Source organism: Natator depressus, chromosome 8, assembly GCF_965152275.1.
Source record: "Natator depressus isolate rNatDep1 chromosome 8, rNatDep2.hap1, whole genome shotgun sequence".
Lineage (NCBI taxonomy): Eukaryota > Metazoa > Chordata > Testudines > Cheloniidae > Natator > Natator depressus.
In genome coordinates, this window is record NC_134241.1 from 78390441 (window position 1) to 78413047 (window position 22607).

A 22607-nucleotide genomic window follows, 5' to 3' on the forward strand; every position below is an offset into this window, starting at 1 on the left:
GCACCCACCCAGAGTGTTTTGACATTTTATCTTCTAAGGGTCAGGTTCTAGTAGTGACTGGACTTCAATCCAGTGATTCTAGCTTGCTCTGTCCTTTCCTTGGTGTGAGTCCTACTTTACGTAAGGACTAAGGGATCTCTGACAAAACATGACTTTTTAGCTCCTATTGCAATTTAGAGTGCATTGTGCTCAGTTGTTAGACAGACATTGTCTTTATAAACCCAGAATTGAATGGCATCCATATTGGCCACAAAACCCATTTTTATCCACAACATTTACAGTGATCTGGACCTGTATGCCAATATACATTACGTAACTCATGCCCTCTAAGATGTTATTTGTTTTCTTAGATTGAAACTATAGAACAATTTGCCCTGGATATCTGCAATCACTTCATTTCATCATACTGTCATGTGGTGTACGTCAAGGCCTACATTCAAGAGGCACCATGGCGGCGTCTAGAACAGGTATATAAAAATGCTAGTGTAATGCAGCACATATATTCTGGATAATTGTTTCTCTCTGTTCATTTTTTAAAAGTTATACTATAGTACATTGCAGTTTTACTTTCATGTGTGTTTTTAATCTGTAGGATGGAGTTCCCCATGTCCATTCCTTTATCTTTGTTCCTGAAGGAATTCGCTTTTGTGAAGTCGAACAGTGTCAGAATGGTGAGTAAATAACTTATAATTTTCCAGCAGCATCATTACTTCTTCCTTAATGTCCCTTAATTTCCACCAGAGTGGATCCAGACTGCTGGCACCTAACATTAAAAACGTTGCAGAGCAGTTTTTAAACTGAGAGATAGGGGAAAGCTGATTGCTGCAGAGGCACATGTGGACCGGACAGAGACTTCTCTTAGAGGAGAGTCTATTCATAGAGATTCTCTAGGTTTTAGTCAGGAGGAGAGGATGGAAAAGGATAAAGTATGGGCCAGATCAGATGAGAAACATTCACATAAAGAATCTGACACATCAGAAAAGGGCAGAGAAATAAACAGTGACAAGTTTTTAAAGTGCTTGTACACAAATGCTAGAAGTCTAAATAATAAGATGGGTGAACTAGAGTGCCTCATGTTAAAGGAGGATATTGATATAATAGGCATCACAGAAACCTGGTGGAGTGAGGACAATCAATGGGCCACAATCATTCCAGAGTACAAAATATATCGGAAGGACAGAACAGGTCGTGCGGTGGGGGGAGTGGCACTATACGTGAAAGAAAATGTAGAATCAAATGAAATAAAAATCTTAAATGAATCCACATGCTCCACAGAATCTCTATGGATAGTAATTCCATGCTCTAATAAGAATATAACAGTAGGGATCTGTTATCAACCACCTGACCAGGACAGTGATAGTGATGATGAAATGCTAAGGGAGATTAGAGAGGCTATCAAAATAAAGAACTCAATAATAGTGGGTGATTTCAATTATCCCCATATTGACTGGGTACATGTCACCTCAGGACGAAATGCAGAGACAAAATTTCTCGATACTTTAAAGGACTGCTTCTTGGAGCAGCTGGTACAGGAACCCACAAGGGGAGAGTCAACTCTCCATCAAGTGCTGGGTGGAGCGCAGGATCTGGTCCAAGAGGTAACTATAACAGGACTTCTTGGAAATAGTGACCATAATATAACAACATTTAACATTCCTGTGGTGGGAAGAACACCTTAACAGCCCAGCACTGTGGCATTTAATTCAGAAAGGGGAACTATGCAGAAATGAGGAGGTTAGTTATCCAGAAATTAAAAGATACAGTGACTAGAGTGAAATCCCTGCAAGCTGCGTGGACACTTTTCAAAGACACCATAATAGAGGCTCAACTTAAATGTATACCCCAAATTAAAAAACAAAGTAAAAGAACTAAGAAAGAGCCACCGTGGCTTAAGAACCATGTAAAAGAAGCAGAAAGAGATAAAAAGGCATCTTTTAAAAAGTGGAAGTCAAATCCTAGTGAGGTAAATAGAAAGGAGCATAAACACTGCCAAATTAAATGTAAAAATGTAATAAGAAAAGCCAAAAAGGAGTTTGAAGAACAGCTAGCCAAAAACGCAAAAGGTAATAACAAAATGGTTTTTAAGTACATCAGAAGCAGGAAACTTGCTAAACAACCAGGGGCGCCCCTGGATGATTGAGATACAAAAGGAGCACTTAAAGATGATAGGTTTCAGACTAACAGCCGTGTTAGTCTGTATTCGCAAAAAGAAAAGGAGTACTTGTGGCACCTTAGAGACTAACCAATTTATTTGAGCATAAGCTTTCGTGAGCTACAGCTACAGTATGCATCTGATGAAGTGAGCTGTAGCTCACGAAAGCTTATGCTCAAATAAATTGGTTAGTCTCTAAGGTGCCACAAGTACTCCTTTTCTTTTTAAAGATGATAGTCATTGCAGCAAAACTAAATGAATTCTTTGCTTCAGTCTTCATGGCTGAGGATGTTAGGGAGATTCCCAAACTTGAGCCGTCTTTTATAGGTAACAAATCTGAGGAATTGTCACAGATTGAAGTGTCACTAGAGGAGGTTTTGGAATTAATTGAGAAATTTAACAGTAAGTCACCGGGACCAGATGGCATTCACCCAAGAGTTCTAAAAGAACTCAAATGTGAAATTGCGGAACTATTAACTATGGCTTTTAACCTGTTCTTTAAATCAACTACTGTACCCAGTGGCTGCAAGATAGCTCATGTAACACCAATATTTAAGAAGGGTTCTAGAGCTGATCCTGGCAATTACAGACTGGTAAGTCTAACGTCAGTACTGGGCAAATTAGTTGAAACAATAGTAAAAAATAAAATTGTCAGACACATAGAAGAACATAAATTGTTGCGCAAAAGTCAACATGGTTTCTGTAAAGGGAGATCATGTCTTACTAATCTATTAGAGTTCTTTGAGGGGGTCAAACATGTGGACAAGGGGGATCCAGTGGACATAGTGTACTTAGATTTCCAGAAAGCCTTTGACAAGGTCCCTCACAAAAGGCTCTGATGTAAATTAAGTTGTATTGGGATAAGAGGGAAGATCCTTTCATGGATTGAGAACTGGTTAAAAGACAGGGAACAAAGGGTAGGAATAAATGGTAAATCTTTGAGAATGGAGAGGGGTAACTAGTGGTGTTCCCCAAGGGTCAGTCCTAGGACCAGTCCTATTCAACTTATTCAAAAATGATCTGGAGAAAGGGGTAAACAGTGAGGTGGTAAAGTTTGCAGATGATACTAAACTGCTCAAGATAGTTAAGACCGAAGCAGACTGTGAAGAACTTCAAAAAGATCTCACAAAACTAAGTGATTGGGCAACAAAATGGCAAATGAAATTTAATGTGGATAAATGTAAAGTAATGCACATTGGAAAAAATAACCCCAACTATACATACAATATGATGGGGGCTAATTTAGCTACAACTTATCAGGTGAAAGATCTTGGAGTCATCATGGATAGTTGTCTGAAGACATCCACACAGTGTACAGCAGCAGTCAAAAAAGCAAATGGGATGTTAGGAATCATTAAAAAAGGGATAGAGAATAAGACAGAGAATATCTTATTGCCCTTATATAAATCCATGGTATGCCCACATCTTGAATACTGCGTATAGATGTGGTCCCCTCATCTCAAAAAAGATATACTAGCATTAGAAAAGGTTCAGAAAAGGGCAACTAAAATGATTAGGGGTTTGGAACGGGTCCCATATGAGGAGAGATTAAAGAGGCTAGGACTTTTCAGCTTGGAAAAGAGGAGACTAAGGGGGGATATGATAGAGGTATATAAAATCATGAGTGGTGTGGAGAAAGTGAATAAGGAAAAGTTATTTACTTGTTCCCATAATATAAGAACTAGGGGCCACAAAATGCAATTAATGGGTAGCAGGTTTAAAACTAAAAGGAAGTTCTTCACACAGCGCACAGTCAGCCTGTGGAACTCCTTGCCTGAGGAGGTTGTGAAGGCTCGGACTATAACAGAGTTTAAAAGAGAACTGGATAAATTCATGGAGGTTAAGTCCATTAATGACTATTAGCCAGGACGGGTAAGGAATGGTGTCCCTAGCCTCTGTTTGTCAGAGAGTGGAGATGGATGGCAGGAGAGAGATCACTTGATCATTACCAGTTAGGTTAACCCCCTCTGGGGCACCTGGCATTGGCCACTGTCGGTTTACAGGATACTGGGCTGGATGGACCTTTGGTCTGACCCACTATGGCCATTCTTGTGTTCTTATATTGATTCAAAACAGACAGGTTTAGGGATAGTAGCAGGAGTTAAAGGGCTTAGGACACAATCAAAGGTTCCTCGTAGTGGTAAAACATAGAAAGCAGCACATACAAAGTTTTTACTATGGATCTGATCCTGTGTCTTTGTTCACAGAATCATGGGTGAGCAAGTAATGTGGGATCCAGAGTTATATTTATAGAGTTATTCTAAACACATAACAATAACAATTGTTTACAAAGCACTAATACTTTATAAACTCACAGGATTTAACTGTCTTCTGAAAATAAGCTGCTTAAACCAATATATTCTAGTATAGCCTACAATCTGACTATTAGTATTACTCTAACAGTCAATATCCATCCAAAGACAGAGAATTTAAGTCCAACCACCTAGTTTGCATTAACACTACAAAGCCCATGGATATGCCCTGGCTTTATTTTTAAAAAGATGCAATTACAAATCAGGCCCAACTGTCAGAAGGACCTCAGCCGAACCGCTAAAATTGCACCCATACTTCTGTCCAAGCAATTTTTCATGTGTAAACATTCAAATGTGTGCATGCAAATACTGCATTTCTTGCATAACCAAAACGACCATTGACTTCAGTCAGAGTTTTGGAATGCTCAAGACATGCAGGATTTAAGGCTGTATTTGCATATGTAAATTAGGATATTATGTGTCTGACTGCTAATCTGAATGTATAAGTTCCAGTTAATTGCTGTGACTGCCAACAAGAGTGCCAGTTAGAGCCAAATGTGTTGGTATTTTGGGTGACATGGGGATGTAATGCTGGGAACTGGACTGAGATCGCTATAGTGTAAAGCACAACGGGACTACAGTTTCTAGGCACTACTCTGATACAAATACTAACAAGAGACTCCTTAGCTACTGAACAACCACCACCAGATAGTAGCAACCTTTAATTGCTGATGACTGAGGCTGGATTCAAACTTGTAACCGAGAGATAAAAGGCTCTGTAGCCCATTACCAATCCTATGAAATATCCAATCTCCTCCCTGTTTCACAGTTTTGTTAGACCTGGAAAGAAATTGGCCATACGGCTACCAGGGGGTTTTCTGATGGCCAAAGCCTCCTGGGCAGTGATTCTGTAACCCACACACCTCCTGGGTGTGGTGTTCTGTCCCATCTAGAGGCAGAGACAGAGAGAGAGATTAACAAATTTGCTCTACAGCCTTAGCAAACAGCCATATGGCTTTTAGCTCATGCAGTAGAGGCTCCTGCACTAAGCTCCAGAGGCCACCAGTTCCATCCCACCTGCCAATGACCGGGGTCTGTTAGTATTACAAAGGGGGGCTTGCCCAGGATTTCAACTGGGAAGTCTCTGAAGCTTGGAATGCGCTTCCTCAGCTAGGGGAAGTATGTAACCGACACACCACCTGAGTGTGGTGTTCTGTCCCCTCTAGTGGCACGGAGCCCACTGGAGAGAGTAATAGTAATAGCATAAAATAGGGTATTGATAAACATTGCATAAGAGCTCAGAAATTATTGTAATGCGCTTAAGATGATAGATAATGTGAAAATCACTGAGATAGAATAAAAATAGATCTCATGATTAGAATTGGTGAGAAATTATTTTTATATAAAAATGTCAAATTTTGGTAGAACAAACAAACAACCCCTCCTCCCCCCAAAACCCCTGACACAAAAACATATTTTTGTTTTTCTGCAAAAATGGTGCAACAAAATCTCAGTATTTTATGTGGAGCAGTTTTCATGACAAATTTTGTTTTGTTGAAAACTCAATTATCTTAAAAAACAGTTTTGATGGAAAACTTCCAACCATCCTCTACTCACGATGCCATTTTTACACAATCATTTTTCAGAATGTAAGCACCTTTCAAAGACTATACCCCATTGCCATTGCCCTGAGCCATCCAATCCCTACCAGCAGAAAGAAATTTATCCTTATCTGGTTTAGAAGAACAGACTCCCTTTTGGACCTGTAGCGTCTCAGTTTTGGAGACATCTTGGTGTAGTTGCAAGGTTGGTGTCGCATGCTTTACATATATCATATTGCTATGTATGTGGGGCATGTGCTTCTCCAGGGCTTAAAAAAATGAAATACCTCTCAACTGTCAATAGTAATAATTCTTAAGTATCTTAATGGAAAGCCTTTTGACAGATCAACCATTCAAACCTGAAAGAGGTTTAATTGTTACCTGAGATCAAACAAAACTAGCTTCTCTTGCTCAGAAAAATCTTCGTCCTATAGTGAAACAAAACAATCAAAAGGATTAGACATCTGAAACATCCCAAGGTGGTCACAGACTCAGACTTTAAGGCCAGAAGGGATGATCATGATCATCTAGTCTGACCTCCTGCAGATTGCAGGCCCATAGAACTTCACCCACCCACTCCTGTAGCAGGTCCATAAACTCTGGCTGAGTTACTCAAGTCCTGAAATCATCAGTTAGACCCTGAGCATGTGGAGGCCCGGGTAAGAAATCTCTGTAGTAATTCAGAGCCCTCCCCTCTAGTGTCCCATATCTGGCCTCTGGAGATATTTGCTAATAGCTGTTGCAGATGGGCCATATGCTGTTGCAAGCAATGCCATCATACCTTCCACTCCCTTTACTTGCGAAGTGCAGTCTTAAAACAAGTTAGGTTTTTTGCCCTCACCACACCCCTTGGAAAGCACTGAAGGTTAAAAACCTTCATCAAATTTCAAACCTAAACTTGTTCTTGTCCAATTTATATCCATTGCACCACCATTGGTCCTTAACTTAAATAACTCATCTCCCCTCCCTGGTGTTTATCCTTCTGATGTATTTGTAGAGAGCAATCATATCTCCCTTCATCCTTTGTTTTGTTAGGCTAAACAAGCCAAGCTCCTTAAGTTTCCTCTCATTCAAAAAATCTTCTCAAATTAAAAAGTCAAGAAATTTGGCTGATACTGAGATAGTTATGATCCTCTTATTGACTTTAATGGGGCTTGCATCAGGAGTGTGCCTCTCTTTAGAGTAAGGGCTTAGCATCTTTCAGGATCAAATGCTAACTTCTAATGTTTAGAAGTTGGATCTCAGCTACTTAAGTGTGTGCAGAAAATAATTTTTAACAATACCTAAGTATCACACAAATACATACAAATGCAGCTTTGGGTGAATGCTCCATGGCTATGGAACTGACCTCACCCCCGCCAAAGAGTTCCCATCTCCCTGCATAAATAGGAGCTCACCCTTTCCTTCTGATATTTTTGGATCACAGGTTGTCCGCTTATTTCTTCTGGAATTAAAGATCTGAAACTTAAGAAAACAACACAGTCTGGCTTTGAAGGCTTCTTCAGGGACAAATACACCACACTGCCTGAGACGACAGATAGGGTTTTAAGTGCAGAATTATTCTGCAAGTGGAGCTATGGCGAGTGCCAAGATATTGACTTTGACTGGATATGGTACGTATTGAATTGAATTATGTCTGCTGGCAAATGTATTATCCTAAACTCCCTCTAAAAAAAAAACAAACAAAAAACCTTCCACAGGCAGTAAGCACTGCACAGACTGTGCCCAAAAAGCAACCGCAGTTTGCTTTTTGTTACAATTAAAACTGCCTTATTTAAATTCTCTAGGCCTGATTTTCACAGCTGCTGAGCACCCACAGCTCCCATTGACTTCAGCTGAAGTTGTGAGTGTTCAAGTGTTTATGAAAATAAAGCTCTGAGTGGTAGATTGTCAGTAGGTGTAAACTGGCTTAGATCCACTGTGGAGTTGTGTCAATTTACACCAGCTGATGATCTGGGTAGTTCTTATTTGAATACAGAGCACCTCTGCAAAATATGAAGTTGCATCAAATTTGTTAAATACCTTAAATAAAATTGCTTATTTGCAGAACTGTAAGACTGGGGGTAGGGAGGCTGGGGAGAAATTGGGGGAAGTGGCAGGGGAGTGGGCTTAGTATAAACCCTGTGTCATATCTGGTGTTAGGAAGATGCAGAAAACTACAATCATAACCAAACAAAATATTAGAGAGAAAAAAGGCAAGCATAATGGCAATTAATGAAATGCTTCATTGGTAATTTTAGATCTTTACATTCATACAATATTTTTAAGGGGCACTGTTCACGAGTGTGTCCTTGAGGCATTTTCTGGGCCACCTGAGTGTGGGGAATACTCACCCTCTTACCAGAAGACTGTCAACAATATTCAGAAGCTCATCCTGGCAAGAGTTCCTCAGGTATCTTTTTCACCATTTAATATTTAGCTCATAAAATAAATACAGTCGTGGGGTCCACCGAGAAGTTCAGACTGAGCCCATGTGAGTTATACGTGAACTGGTCTAGATAAACTAAGTAAAACATGAAACTGCCAGAAGACGCAGCTAGCCATTTTTGAAAACTGAGCATGCACACAAAATACCAACCTGGTGAGGTGCAGAGCACGTCCTGTAAAGATAATAGCAGTAAAGGGCACTCAGCACTTCACAGGAGTAGGCTCAGAAAGAAAAAGAAAAAATGCTACAGAATAATGTTCAAGTGTTTCTAAAATCGGTTTATTTTATCCTCTGCGCTCCCCTTCCTTTTGTGATCATTCAACTGTTTTTCTTTATGTAAGGGGACTCTTGTCCCCTTACTAATGTTCAGTGAGGGTGTTTTGGTTGACTAGCTCCCAGTATCAAAAGGAAAGAGGCCAATGCTCCAGGTCAGCCTGATTGACAGGGCAGGCAGGCTAATCAGGGAGTCAGGAGGCCAGGGAGGGCCCAGTCCTTCATGCAAGCTGGAATTGCCTGCGTCAGACAGAGTGGGGCTGAGCTGAGGAGAAAGCAGGGGCCCAAGCTGAGTTGGGGAGCAAAGCTGTGCCAGATCCAGGGGGGCCAGAAAAGTAGCCCAGAGAGAGCAGTCCCTGTGCTGGGAGCAGAGCTGCAGCCACAGAGCCAGAGACACAACCCAGGGAGAGCAGTCCCTGTGCTGGGAGCAGGGCTGCAGCCACAGAGCCAGAGATATAGCCTAGAAAGAGCAGATCCTCTGCTGGGAGCAGAGCCGCGGCCACAGAGCCAGAGACACAGCCCAAAGAGAGCAGACCTGCCCTGGGAGCAGAGCTGTAGCAACCAGAGCCAGAGGGGCCAGAAAAGCAGCCCAGGGAGCTGGAGGCAGAGCAGCAGTAGTGCTGAGACAGTGTGGTGGACATGGGGCTGGAGCAGTCCGGAGCCGGGTGCGGAGAGCAGCTGGGGAGAGTGAAGGGGACCCTGGGCAGTGGGCCTAGCGCAGGGAGATGCCCCCAGCCAAGAGGCCCTGTAGGCCAGACTTGGAGGGGGATCGTAACCCTAACGGGGCGGGGGCAACACTCCGAAGAAGGGTCCTGCCACCTAGAGCCTGAGAGTGTGTGGCCGCCGCCAGACCGAGTGTCCAACCCACGGCATCCCTGCAGCACAGCCAGGGCCTGAGGAGGCCTGGGAGCTACAAGAAACAGACTGTGAACTGCCCTGACATTCCAGAGAGACTGTTTGTGATGTTCCCTGCCACAGAGCGTGGTGATGTGTTTTCCTTTAACCTTTCCCATTTTTCCTTATTCCTTTTTAAACTAATTGCTGATTAAATGTATTTGCTTTAAATTGTATGCAGTGATCAGTGGGTCAGCGAAGTGTCCAGTGCAGAGAGAGTACCCTGGAGTGGGGACGCTCTAGCCCCTGTCCTAGGTGACCACAGCAAGGTCGGGGGTCAAGCCCCCCAGAAATCCTGGGCCCAGTTTTGTTGGGGCTACAATGACTCTGCCAGACAGGAGAGTGGAAGGGGAGTCCTCGAGGGCAGGGAGGCCTCTGGGTAAAGAAAGTGGAAGCGAGGACTCAAATCCTTCCACTAGCCCATTTCACCAGGGTAGTGCAAAAGTCAGAAAAGTTCCTCACAATAGCGGGACCATTCCCCCGCTTACATTTACAACTAATGGAAAATGTATTAGATTGTCATGTTTGAAAGTAGTGTGACAAATTGTGGACACCAATTTTATGGTTTCAGATAGAGGAGACTGAAGTCATCTTGAACAACGTTCACTATTTCTTCATAGACTTGAAGAAACTGGGATTGACCAATGAAAAGGAGGTGAGGAGATGTTTAAAACATTAAATATACAGAATCATCTAAAAAACCCAATCCGCCGCAACAGGCACAGTACCCAGATAACTTCTGTACAATAGAATTAAGGAATCAATCATCACATTATGAGGCTAAGGGTGGGGGAAAGGGAAGTTTCTCTGTCGATAAAGTTCAATCTCTTCTCACTTATACTGCTGTAAATTGAAAGTATAGCCATTGAGGTCAGCAAGCCAATTCTTGACCCCAGTGTGGCTCATTTGTACTGCTCTGGTGTTGCAAAGGGGTCATAAAACTAGTTTAACTGGCTTCCTATGCACTCCCTCTGGTGATGTAGGGCCAGTGAATTGACTGGTGAAGGAAAGGAGGTGAGGCCAGAACACTGCAGTACTAACTGATAGGTCTCAAAATGCAGTTATAAACAAGGAATCTTGACTGAGTCTGTCTGTTTCTGGTGGAGTCCCACAGCGATCGGTTCTTGGCCTTACACTATTTAACATTTTTATCAATGACTTGGAAGAAAACATAAAATCACCACTGATAGTTTGCAAATAATTCAAAAATTGGGGGAATTGCAAATAATGAAGAGGACAGAACACTAATTCAGAGCGATCTGGATCGCTTGGTAAACTGGGCGCAAGCAAACCATATGCATTTTAATATGACTAAACATAAATGTATACATCTAGGAACAAATAATGTAGGCCATATTTATAGGATGGGGGATTCTATCCTGGGAAGCAATGTCTGTGAAAAAGATTTGGTGGTCGTGGTGGATAATCAGCTGAACATGAGCTCCCTGTGTGAGACTGTGGCCAAAAGAGCTAATGCAATCCTGCGAGAGGCCATGTCTACACATACAGCACTGCAGCAGTGCAATTGCGCTGCTGCAGCGCGTCTGATGAAGATGCTCTGTGCCAAAGGGAGAGAGCTCTCCCACCAGCATAATAAAACCACCTCCATGAACAGTAGAAATGATGTCGGCGGGATGAGTGCTTATGTTGGCATGGTTTATTCACACCCCTGAGCAACATAAGTTATGCCGACATAAGCGGTAGTGTAGACATACACATGGACTCAAAGAGCTCAGTCTGTTTCGCTTAACAAAGACAAAGTTAAGTGGTGACTTGATTACAGTCTACAAGTATTTACGTAGGAAACAAATATTTAATAATGGGCTCTTCAGTCTAGCAGAGAAAGGTATAACACAACTCAGTGGCTAGAAGTTGAAGCTAGACAAATTCAGACTGGAAATAAGGTGTACATTTATAACAGTGAGGGTAATTAACCATAGGAACAATTTACCAAGGGTCATGGTGGATTCTCCGTTGCTGACAATTGTTAAATCAAGATTGGATGTTTTTTTGAAAAGATATGCTCTAGGAATTATTTTGGGGAAATGCTACGGCCTGTGTTATACAGGAGGTCAGACTAGATTAGCACAATGGCCCCTTCTTGTCTTGGTATCTATGAATGTATTCCAGAACTACCCACCTGCCAGAACACCCCTCTGATATTTTGTTGCAGCTGGGAACAAGTTAAAACTGGGTACAACTCACAGTTTTGTGGGGGGCAAGGATGGAAGGTGATGTAAAACATTTATACACCTTTCTCTCAGTGGCTCTTGGACTGCCCAGGTCCAGCTGAGGAGCCGACCTAATGAAGTTACACTGATGCAAACCGGGTATAAGTGAGAAGATAATCTGGCTATTTGATTTTATGATTGCCACTTTTGATAGAGGAATGGATTAGTCTTCCCTTGTTCTCTGTTCTCTTCAGGTCTGAGTCCCCTTCCCCCACTACTCTTATCCTGGCATCCTTTGAATAGCCAGTATAGGTCTGCTCCTGCTCCCATTTAAGTCCATAACAAATCTCCCATTGACTTCAATAACATCAGGAATAGTCTCTGTGGGCTTGATCTTATGATGGGTTGAGTGCCCTCAGGTTCTAATGAATATTGATTTTAGTTCTATGATACCTCTGAAGCTAATGGATACTCCAGCTGGAGAAGAATAATGTATGTGTATGTCATTTATGTTCAGGTTGTGGTCCCAGTGGAGACTCCCTATGGTTCTTGTACGTGCGTAGTCCGTAGGAAGAAGTGCTTAGAAGAGCAAGCTTAAAATACAAGAGATGAGAAGAAATGTCAGTGAATTGGATGAATGTTTCAACAGGGGACAAACTAAACATTTGAGCTCCAGCCACACACATATAAGATTAATTTACCAGGTCGCTTTCTTTTCAGAATGTATCCATTCCATTCATTGACCTTTTTGTATATTGCCTGATTTTTGCCTCCACAAATTGCAGAGATTGGGATTTTGAAAGGAGCCTAAGGAATTCAGATTTCCAAATCCTATTGAATCACGGAAGGATTTGTGTACATAATTCTCTTGGACTCCTTTGAAAATCCCAGCAAGAAATATTAAAATCAGTTCATTAGAAGAGAACTATTTTCAGGTGTATGATGAAAGTTTCAGTTAATCAGTTAAAGTCTGTAATATGCTTTGCTCATTTAAAATCCTAAATAGGTTCTATACATTATTATTATTTATTAATGTTTGTGCATTAATGCATTCTTTCCATTAACAAAATTAATTTATAATCATGAGAGCAAATCTTTAGGTGGTGTAAACTGGCATGACTTCAGTGGATTACACTAATTTACACAGCTGAGGGTCTGGTTCAATATTGTAAATTTAATAAGGCAGAATTATTACTTGTATTTCCAATGCAAATTAAATTGGAGCCAGCTTTCTTCATGAAGCAAATGAAGAAATAAAACAAAATTCTACCTACCTATATATTATATCTTCTTTACAATATTAATAGTACAGATGCTACCTAATTTCTATGCAAGTATTCTGATTACACAGCTGCCACATTATTGCTAATCAAATAAACATCTGTGGGGATTATGCAGCTGTATAATTGCTTTTGTGTTAATCATTTAAATGTTTAAAGGTATTGGGCTATCTCTGTGGGGTTCTTGAAATCTTCTTTAATTTCATTTGTTGTTACTTTTGAACACGCAGGAGCAGGAGTCAACCCAAGAAGTGAGCTATTGCTTTTTTGTGGAAAAAATAGGTAGACAAAGTCTACTTTATTTACAACTTGTTAAAAATATTTAGCTACTCCAGGACATAGTTTTGAGCAAAGATATTAAATAGCAAAATCAGCTAATCTCATTCCTACATGTTCACAACTTGCAGCTAACACATGCACAACATAAATCTTGCTCAACTCCAGTCATCTTGTAAGTGCTGCTTTTAGTTTCCAAGGACAGGATTTAGAAGCAATTTAATGACATAGATTAAATTCAGTGGGACTTCTGCCTAAATTACTTAGGCATGCTTGAAAATCTTACCCCAAAAGACGTTGCGCATTATACTTCTCACTCAATACATTTAGACTTATTTTTCCCTTCTGGGTCTGATCATGTGCTTTGGGTAGCAATAAAAATTGGGGAACACATCCTGAATTGGGTGCTTGGTAAACTGAGGTTGCTTGCAACATAGGAGCATCTCTCTCTCTTTCTTGCACAAAAGAATTCACCTGCTTGCCTTAAATGCCACATGAAATTGGAGGACAGCCATTGCTCATCACCATATGTCACCTCCTTAAAGACAATAGGACTGATTACACCAAGGGATGAATTTGTTCTAGATGTGCTGTTATTTGCCTGAACTGCTCACTAGTTGACCTGACTAATTTGGTCTGTAGTACTTTTAACTCTGTGTTGGGACATTCCTTTCTTCTTTCTGTGAAGTTTATTGTATTTCACTTGAGAGTTTCAGATCTTTACTATTCTTCTGCCTTATAATTTAATGACTGCATGGGCTTTTAGTGTATCTATGTAACTTTTAATGGGAAAATAAAATGCAAAGTTTAAAAAAAGTTGATTATTGGCCATTTATTCAATGAGAGATGAGGCCATATGGATCTCATTCAAATGAATACACACTAGATAATATTACTAATATTAATTTTAGACCAAAAAAGATGATCCACCTCTCCTATTTGAGAAAAAAAGCTGAGGGATCCTCCTGAACATTTCATTACCGCTTTTTCCTAGGTTAAACAGGTAATTTATTTTCTGTGGACAGCCTGCTCATTGCTGTTAGACTAACTTAATGGAAGAAATAATGCAGGAAGAGGGGAGGGATAGGGGAGAGGGATAGCTCAGTGGTTTGAGCATTGGTCTGCTAAACCCAGGGTTGTGAGTTCGATCCTTGAGGGGGCCATTTAGGGATCCGGGGCAAAAATTGGGAATTGGCCCTGCTTCGGAGGTTAGACTAGATGACCTCCTGAGGTCCCTTCCAACCCTAACCTTCTATGATTCTATGATAAGAAAACAACAAAATCCCTATTCAGACTTCCCATTGATTCTGAACACACATCATTACTCATGCCATGCAGTGTCTCTAGAACTCTGTAGCTGTGCACCTTTAGCTCAGATTTGTAAAGGTATTTAACCAGTGTGCTGCTCATAGCTGCAAGGCCTAAGAGCCAGATTTTTACAGGTATTGGGGTGCCTAACTCTCACTGATTTCAATGGCACTTAAGCACCTAAATACCAGGGCTGTCGATTAATCGCAGTTAACTCACACAATTAACTTAAAAAAATTAATTGCGATTAATCACACAGTTAAACAAAAGAATACCAATTGAAATTTATTAAATAGTTTTGGATGTTTTTATACATTTTCAAATATATCGATTTCAGTTACAACACAGAATACAAAGTATACAGTGCTCACTTTATATTATTAGTTTTGATTACAAATATATGCGTGTAAAAATGATAAAATAAATACTATTTTTCAATTCACCTCATACAAGTACTGTAGTGCAATCTCTATCATGAAAGTGCAACTTACAAATGTAGGTTTTTTTGATTACATAACTGCACTCAAAAACAAAACATAAAACTTTAGAGCCTACAAGTCCACTCAGTCCTACTTCTCGTTCAGCCAATCGCTAAGAAAAACAAGTTTGTTTACATCTATGGGAGATAATGCTGCCCACTTCTTAATTACAATGTCACTTGAAAGTAAGAACAGGCACTTGCATGGCACTGTTGTAGCTGGTGTCGCAAGATATTTAAATGCCAGATGCGCTAAAGATTCATATGCCTCTTCATGCTTTGGCCATCGTTCCAGAGGACATGCTTCCATGCTGATGATGCTCATTAAAAAAAATAATGTGTTAATTAAATTTGTGACTGAACTCCTTGGGGGAGAATTGTATGTCTCCTGCTCTGTTTCAACCCTCATTCTGCCATATATTTCATGTCATAGCAGTCTCAGATGATGACCCAGCACATGTTGTTCATTTTAAGAACACTTTCACTGCAAATTTGACAAAATTCAAAGAAGATACCAATGTGAAATTTCTAAAGATAGCTATAGCACTTGACCCAAGATTTAAGAATCTGAAGTGTGTTCCAAAATCTGAGAGGGATGAGGTGTGGAGCATGCTTTCAGAAGTCTTAAAAGAGCAACACTAATGCGGAAACTATGGAACCCAAACCACCAAAAAAGAAAATCAGCCTTCTGCTGGTGGCATCTTACTCAGATGATGAAAATGAACATGCGTCGGTCCACACTGCTTTGGATTGTTATCAAGCAGAACCCGTCATCAGCATGGACATGTCGTCTGGAATGGTGGTTGAAGCATGAAGTGATATATGAATCTTTAGTGTGTCTGGCATGTAAATATCTTGTGACGCCGGCTACAGCAGTGCCACGAGAATGCCTGTTCTCACTTTCAGGTGACATTGTAAACAAGAAGCAGGCAGCATTATCTTCTTCTAATGTAAACAAACTTGTTGAGCGACTGGCTGAACAACAAGTAGGACTGACTGGACTTGTAGGCTCTAAAGTTTTACATTGTTTTATTTTTGAATGCAGGGGTTTTTGTACATAATTCTACATTTGTAAGTTCAACTTTCATGATAAAAAAATTGCACAACAGTACTTGGATTAGGTGAATTGAAAAAATACTATTTTTTGTTTTGTTTTTCACAGTGCAAATATTGGTAATGAAAAATAAATACAAAGTGAGCATGTACACTTTGTATTCTGTGTTGTAATTGAAATCAATATATTTGAAAGTGTAGAAAACATCCAAAAATATTTAAATAAATGGTATTCTATTATTAACAGTGCGATGAATCACAATTAATTTTTTTAATTGCTTGACAGCCCTACTAAATACCTTTAAAAATTCATTCAGAGGCCTTGCCCTGAGAAGCAGAGAAAAATCTGGGCCTAAGTGACTCGGAAGACTAAGTTCCATTTTTAAAAGTGACTGAGGCACATGGGATCCCAAGTCTCATTGAAAAGCAAACTGGGATTTAGCTGTCTAAAACATTTAGGCTTTGTGACACTGAGCATAGCAACACCTGTATACGTTTACAAATCTGGACCTTTGTGTTAGGCAGGCAACAGACTGATGAATAGAAAAGTCCCAAACATCGAACAAAAATTCATGAGAGAAGAGGTATTATCTCTGATCTCCTGACCAAATTCCAATATGGATCATTACATTCTACCTACATAGACTCCTATACAATTTTAACTGGGAAAGTGCACAGGAGCAGGCCCATCATTTATAAAGCTCTTTGAGAACCTGTTAGATGAAAGGTGAAATGTAAGGTAAATGTAAACCATTACCATGCAAAATAGGTTGCCTAGCAGTGCTCCTCTCTGTCAATTACAAAAACGTGTGGAATGTGAAGTCTTCCACCAAAATGCCCTCCAAAATAATTTCCTTGCCTGGGGGTTGGATCTTGCATCTTTGGGCTATCCACCCATGTAGTTCACTAGTGACCTATGGAGTCTTGCAGATTGGTGCCCAGAACCTATAATTAAAACCTAACTGGGGGTCTCACACATGCACACAATGGTTCCTACCATTTTGGTTTCCATTCGTGTAGCCCCCAGCATCTGGCCAGTCCTAGTAGCTGGCCAGGAAGGTCTCACTACAAACCTCATCAGCCACTGTTCAAACTCCAAGTACAACCAACTTTGTATAAAGAAGTGTGTGCACAGACAGATTTTGTTAACTGGGCTAACAAAGATTAAAGAGATGAAATCCATTTTCAAATAAGTACAATTGCTTTCTGTAAATTGGCCATACCACAATGTAGAATTCTATACTCTACATAGCTAAGTATAAGGCCAGGAAAAATGTCCTTTCTAAAATAAAATATAACATTTTACCTTTTTAATATCATTGGGCAAGTTTATTGCAGCAAGTTAGATCTTTAAGAAAAAAAAACCTGTTCACTTCCAAACTCCTTTTTATCTTTGAACATTTGAATATCAATGTATCCAAGGATCTGAGTACAGTCATTTTCCACATGAAGCCAAATAAAAGTAAAATCAAAGCAATATCCTGCCCTCATATTTTTGTCTAAATGCAAGAAATAAAATTCTAAGATGAACTGAGCTGCTCTGTGATTTCCAATAAAACCACAAAATCCCAGTCTCACCATGGGACACCTACAGACCAGACCTGCTCCTGAGGAAAGAAACTGGCCCACACCAGACCTGTAGGATATGAGCCAACCTAGACTGGACCACACCTAAAGAATAGAACCTGGGCTAAATCGGAAAAGCGGAGACAAAGCAGTGTGAAGCAGAGCACATCCTCATAGAAGAGAGGAGCCAGACCCCTCTGAATCCTTGGGGTTTCTTTACCTGTTGGTCCAAAGCCTGTCTTTGTAATCATGAGCTGGTAAACAGCAGATCTAGGCAAGGGCTAACACATCTTAATTTCTTGAAAAAATATCTGCATTGCTTGTAGAGCAACTGTGCTGTGCTGTGTGGGAGGCAGATGCTAGTGCCTTTTTGTTAGTGGTAATTAGACCTGGCTTGTACTACAGTAATAAAACATACCTGCTAGTACTGAGGAAAAAAGAGTTTATCCGACACTGGGAGTAGGATTAATTTCTATCCAAATATTCTAAATATTTTACTAACTTTTTTCTTTTCATGAAGTTTCTTTGTTTTCTGTTAATTGCTATTAAATAATTTTTATGTAGTATCAGAGTGGCTTTTAGGTAATAAATAGGACTGGGTGTAGAATTCAAAGCAAATCACTTTAAATTACATTTTGCCTCTTTATCTGTTTGCGAATGGCTCACAAACAACTGAAAATTTCGTCTTTGTCCCAAATTATTCACCAGGTAATTCCTACAAATAACTGTTTGATTGTAGATTGTTTCTGAACAGTTTGTGTTGTGTAGCAGGTCAGACTAAACAATCATAATGCTCTCTTCTGTTCTTAAATTCTATGACTCTGTGAAACATCAACAGAAGAGCAGAAAAACCCCTATAAAATATTTTTAAAGGAATTTTAAAATAAATCTGACATATTGAAAGGGTGCTTTATCGGAAACTGTAATTTTAAAAAAATGAATTAATTTAAAACAAATTAGTTAACAGAGTTACTTTATATTACTTTTTTTTTTGGGGGGGGGGGGGTGGATTTTAGGTGGAGATTGAGCTTGTCCTACAGTTGAGGTTCCCATAATCAGTGTCAGAAATGAAGGCCTGCAGCTGAGCCTGGACTAGCTAGCTCAGTCTCCAGGCAGACGAATGAACACAGATGGCTGAAGGGAACCAGGAGATGAGCTCTTAAACCCAGCAGCATGAGCATGTTGCTGGCTGCTCAGTGCTTACGCCTGCAGCTGTGATTATTCCTGTGCCTGCCTTGTTCCCAGACTTGCTCAGCTTCTGACTCCGGCTCTGAGCCTTGGCTCCGCTCTCTGTCTTCTCATTCTGGCTCTGACCCTTTGCTCCAATTACTGATTCCTGGCTCAGCTCCAACCTTTGTCTCTGATTAATGACTTCTGACTCTGGCTGTGACCCTTGGATCCAACTCCTGGCCCTGGCTCTGACCACTAGCCCAGACTCCAGCTCTAACCAGTAAGTCAGACTGCCCACATCCCAGTTGCTGACAATAAGATCTTGTTTTCAGTTGCTTATAACTTTGTCAGATTTAAACAGTTCAGGCTGAAATTTCCCAGCTGGGTATTTGTGTCAGGCTGATCCATTTTTTTTTTTAAGTATGTATCAATTTTTTGGAAATGACTACAAATAAATGGAGACGTTTAAGGCAAATGGACATGTGTCAAACAACAAAAAGGCAAAGACTAATAAAACAAATGGATAAACTAGGCAAGAGAAAAACCACTCCGCCACTGTTAGGGTCCTGGTCTGGGCTGTGGTGGAGTTGAGCGAGCCCGTGTCCCCCGTCACCCCACCTCTTGGGTGGCAGTACTCCCCTCTTCTTAGGCCAGGAGGCCTGCGCTCCTCACTAACCCTTACCTGAGCCCCATAGATTGTGTGGCGTGCTCACCCTTACTTGAGCCCCATAGAGTGGGCTGGTGCTGCAGCTCTGCCTGATTACAGGGCTGATGTTGTTGATCTGAAGCTGAGCAACAGATGTTGAAAGATGATATGAGGATGTTGCCAGAAGTCCCACCAAAACAATTCTGCAGCCTGTATCCAATTACTCAAAAAAAAATCCTAGTCCAATTGTTTTATTTTGCTTAGAATAAATTATTCAGTAAATTACTGTCTCCTGGTTGATTTCTGTTCAGGCTCTTCTCGTGTTCTCTCTCAATATTCTTCTCCCTATATTTTGTTACAAATTCACAATTCTCCATCCTGCCTTTCCATTCTCCTGCTCTGAGACCTGATATTTGCAATTTTATTCTCTTTTCTCCATTTTTTTTTCTTTTCTTTCCTTCTCCTTCCCCTCCTGCCAGGAGCAGCATGTTCACTCTGCTGTTCTGCTGGGAGCAGACCATTCATTCAACAGGCTGTTTGTGTGGTTCCTCATGGGATCAGCCACTCCGCTCTGCCATCTCGAGAAGGGGCAGCACTAACACTCTTCCATACCACAGCGGATGATCCTCTCCACTCCCCCATCTCCCTGCCTGTCCATCCTCCTGTCCCACCAGGAGAACTGCCTGTCACTCCTCCATCCCTCCAGGGAGCAGCCAGTCTGGTCTTCTCATGAGACAAAAATACAGCTCTACCCCGATATAATGCGACCTGATATAACATGAATTCGGATATAACGAGGTAAAGCAGCGCTCTGCGGGGCAGGTCTGTGCTCTCCGGCGGATCAGTGCGTCAGCGTGTCTGGCTCCAACACTCTGCTCTGAGCGGTGTGTTAAGGGTGCAGGACCGGGGCCGAGGGGTTGGATAAGGGGCAGAGGGTCTCGGGGGATGGTCAGGGGACAGGGAGCAGGGCGGGTTGGATGGTTTGGAGGTTCTGGGGACGGGGGCATTGGATAGGGCATGGAAGTCCCAGGGGGCCTGTCAGGGGGCGGGGGTGTTGACAGGGGTCGGGGCAGTCAGGGGACAGGGAGCAGGGGGTTGGGTAGGGGGTGGGGTCCTGGGAGTGATTAGGGACGGGAATAATCCAGCTTTGGATGGGAAGCAAGATCCTCCAGGGAAAGGAGAGAAGAGCCTCTAAGGGATGTCTAGGCAGTGGGGCTCAAGTTGGTCTGCACCAGTGGGATAAACCATCTTTTCTTCATTGAGATAGGGGGGTTGGAAGCACTGCAGCCAGTACTTCATGTTGTGATTCTCTGGTGGGCCAAGGTACCTCAGCAATCACCATTGTACATGCTGCCCGCTTGCCTTTTGATACCACTTGTGTTTGAATTCAGCAAGCTACCAGGAAGCTACTGATAGGTCTTAAAATGTAATGTTTGTATTTCCCGATTCTTTTTTTCTCTACCTGCTGCAGATATGTATTGGTGGAAGAGGAAGACTGAAAACAGAACATTTCCCCGAACGCAGTTTAATTTGCCCATATGGAAATGCATTTTATTCATTTACTTATTTGTTGCAGAAGAGTAATTTCTTCTTCAAGTAGTGTCTCTGTAAGTGCTCCACTGTAGGTGTGTCTGTGTCCCTGCACTGCTGATTGGAGAACTTCAGTAGCACTGTTTGCGAGGCCCGCACAGGTGCTGTCTCTCCTCATGCGCCATGAGGCTAGTCAGCTGACGCGGGCTAACCATCCTCAGTTCCTTCTCAACCACCACTGGCTAGAGACAGAGCTTTAGCTGCCTGTTTGTGGATTGTTAACGCTCTTACATTTGCTAACCTTTAGTTTCCTTTGAAGCCTCTTTTGTTTCTTTTCTCATTCTACTGTTTATTTGGCCATTTTCTTAAAAACCCCCCACAAAAATAAAAAAAGAAGAAGAAAGGAGTTTGTTCTTTTGTCAGTCCCCATGGGTGGGGGCAAGGGGGGAGGAAGCTGGGCAAGGGTGTGCCTGGCTCTTTGGGTTTCAAGACGTGCCGCACTCACAATGAGGCGATCATGGTTGTGGACAAGCATTTCCAGTGCATCCGCTGCCTCAGCAAGGGCCAAATCCCACAGAACTGTTCCCCTTTGCCAGCAGCTCTGGCCAAGATCCCACAAGGACAGACAGCTTTGCCAAAAAAATCATCTTTATGGAGGCAGCTCTCCAAACCCAACTTAGGCAGGCATGAGTCTTCCCCTCAACATTTGACTTCGAAGGGTAGAGGGTTGAAGAAATGGGCTGGGGATGCCTCTCACAAGTCAGAAAAGAGAGTGGGAAGTCCCCTCAGTGAACCCAGGGCTAGCCAAATGCAATTGTTACCTCGCTGGGTATCCTCAGCACCGCCGGCACTGAGACGACAATCTGGCACCCACGCTTCATAGCGACCGTCAGTATCCAGTCCCTCTGATAGCACAGGCCCCAGCTTTTCCCTTTGCCCGGGGGTGCTCAACCCCTGCTCAGCCCCACTCTTTCCCTCCTTGAAAATTGCTCTTCCAATCAATGAAGCCATCTTAGATCCAGTTAGAACAGTGTGGCAAACTCTGTCATCAGCAGCCCTGACGTGTAAGCATGCGGCCAAGAAATATTATGTCCCCACAAAGGAATCAGAGTTCCTTTTTTTCTCCCATCCACCACCAAATTCCATCATAGTGGATGCTGTAAATTCTTGTGGCTGACAACATCATTCCAGGGCAACACCCTATGACAGGGACTGGATGCGCCTCAATCTCTTTGGCAGGAAGGCGTATTCCTCAGCCACCTTACAGTTTCATATTGCCAATTACCAGGTGCTCACAGTGAAATATGACCACATGAATTCCAACAAACTGCATGACTTTACTGATAAACTGCCAGAGGGTCATCGAGAATCCTTCAAGACCAGCATTCAGGAGGGACAACTGGTGGTAAAAACATTGCTGCAACTGACCCTTAATGCCACTGACACACCAGCTAGATCCATCTCCACGGCTGTGATGAGGAGATGGACATCATGGCTTCACCTGTTTGGATTCCCGAAGGAGGTGCAAA

The 22607-nt window shown here is 41.7% G+C and overlaps 1 protein-coding gene across 1 annotated transcript in view; it reads left to right on the forward strand.

Moving 5' to 3' along the window:
- The window catches only part of LOC141992912 (uricase-like), a 40622-nt gene extending 26497 nt beyond the window's left edge, over window positions 1–14125 (forward strand). Inside the window, exons 3-8 of the mRNA XM_074962251.1 lie at window positions 351–467; window positions 593–671; window positions 7432–7618; window positions 8274–8397; window positions 10172–10255; window positions 12289–14125. Coding sequence (XP_074818352.1) covers window positions 351–467; window positions 593–671; window positions 7432–7618; window positions 8274–8397; window positions 10172–10255; window positions 12289–12369 — 672 coding nt within the window. The 3' untranslated portion in view covers window positions 12370–14125. The remainder of the gene's footprint in view (window positions 1–350; window positions 468–592; window positions 672–7431; window positions 7619–8273; window positions 8398–10171; window positions 10256–12288) is intronic.
- The last annotated feature ends 8482 nt before the right edge of the window (window positions 14126–22607 follow it).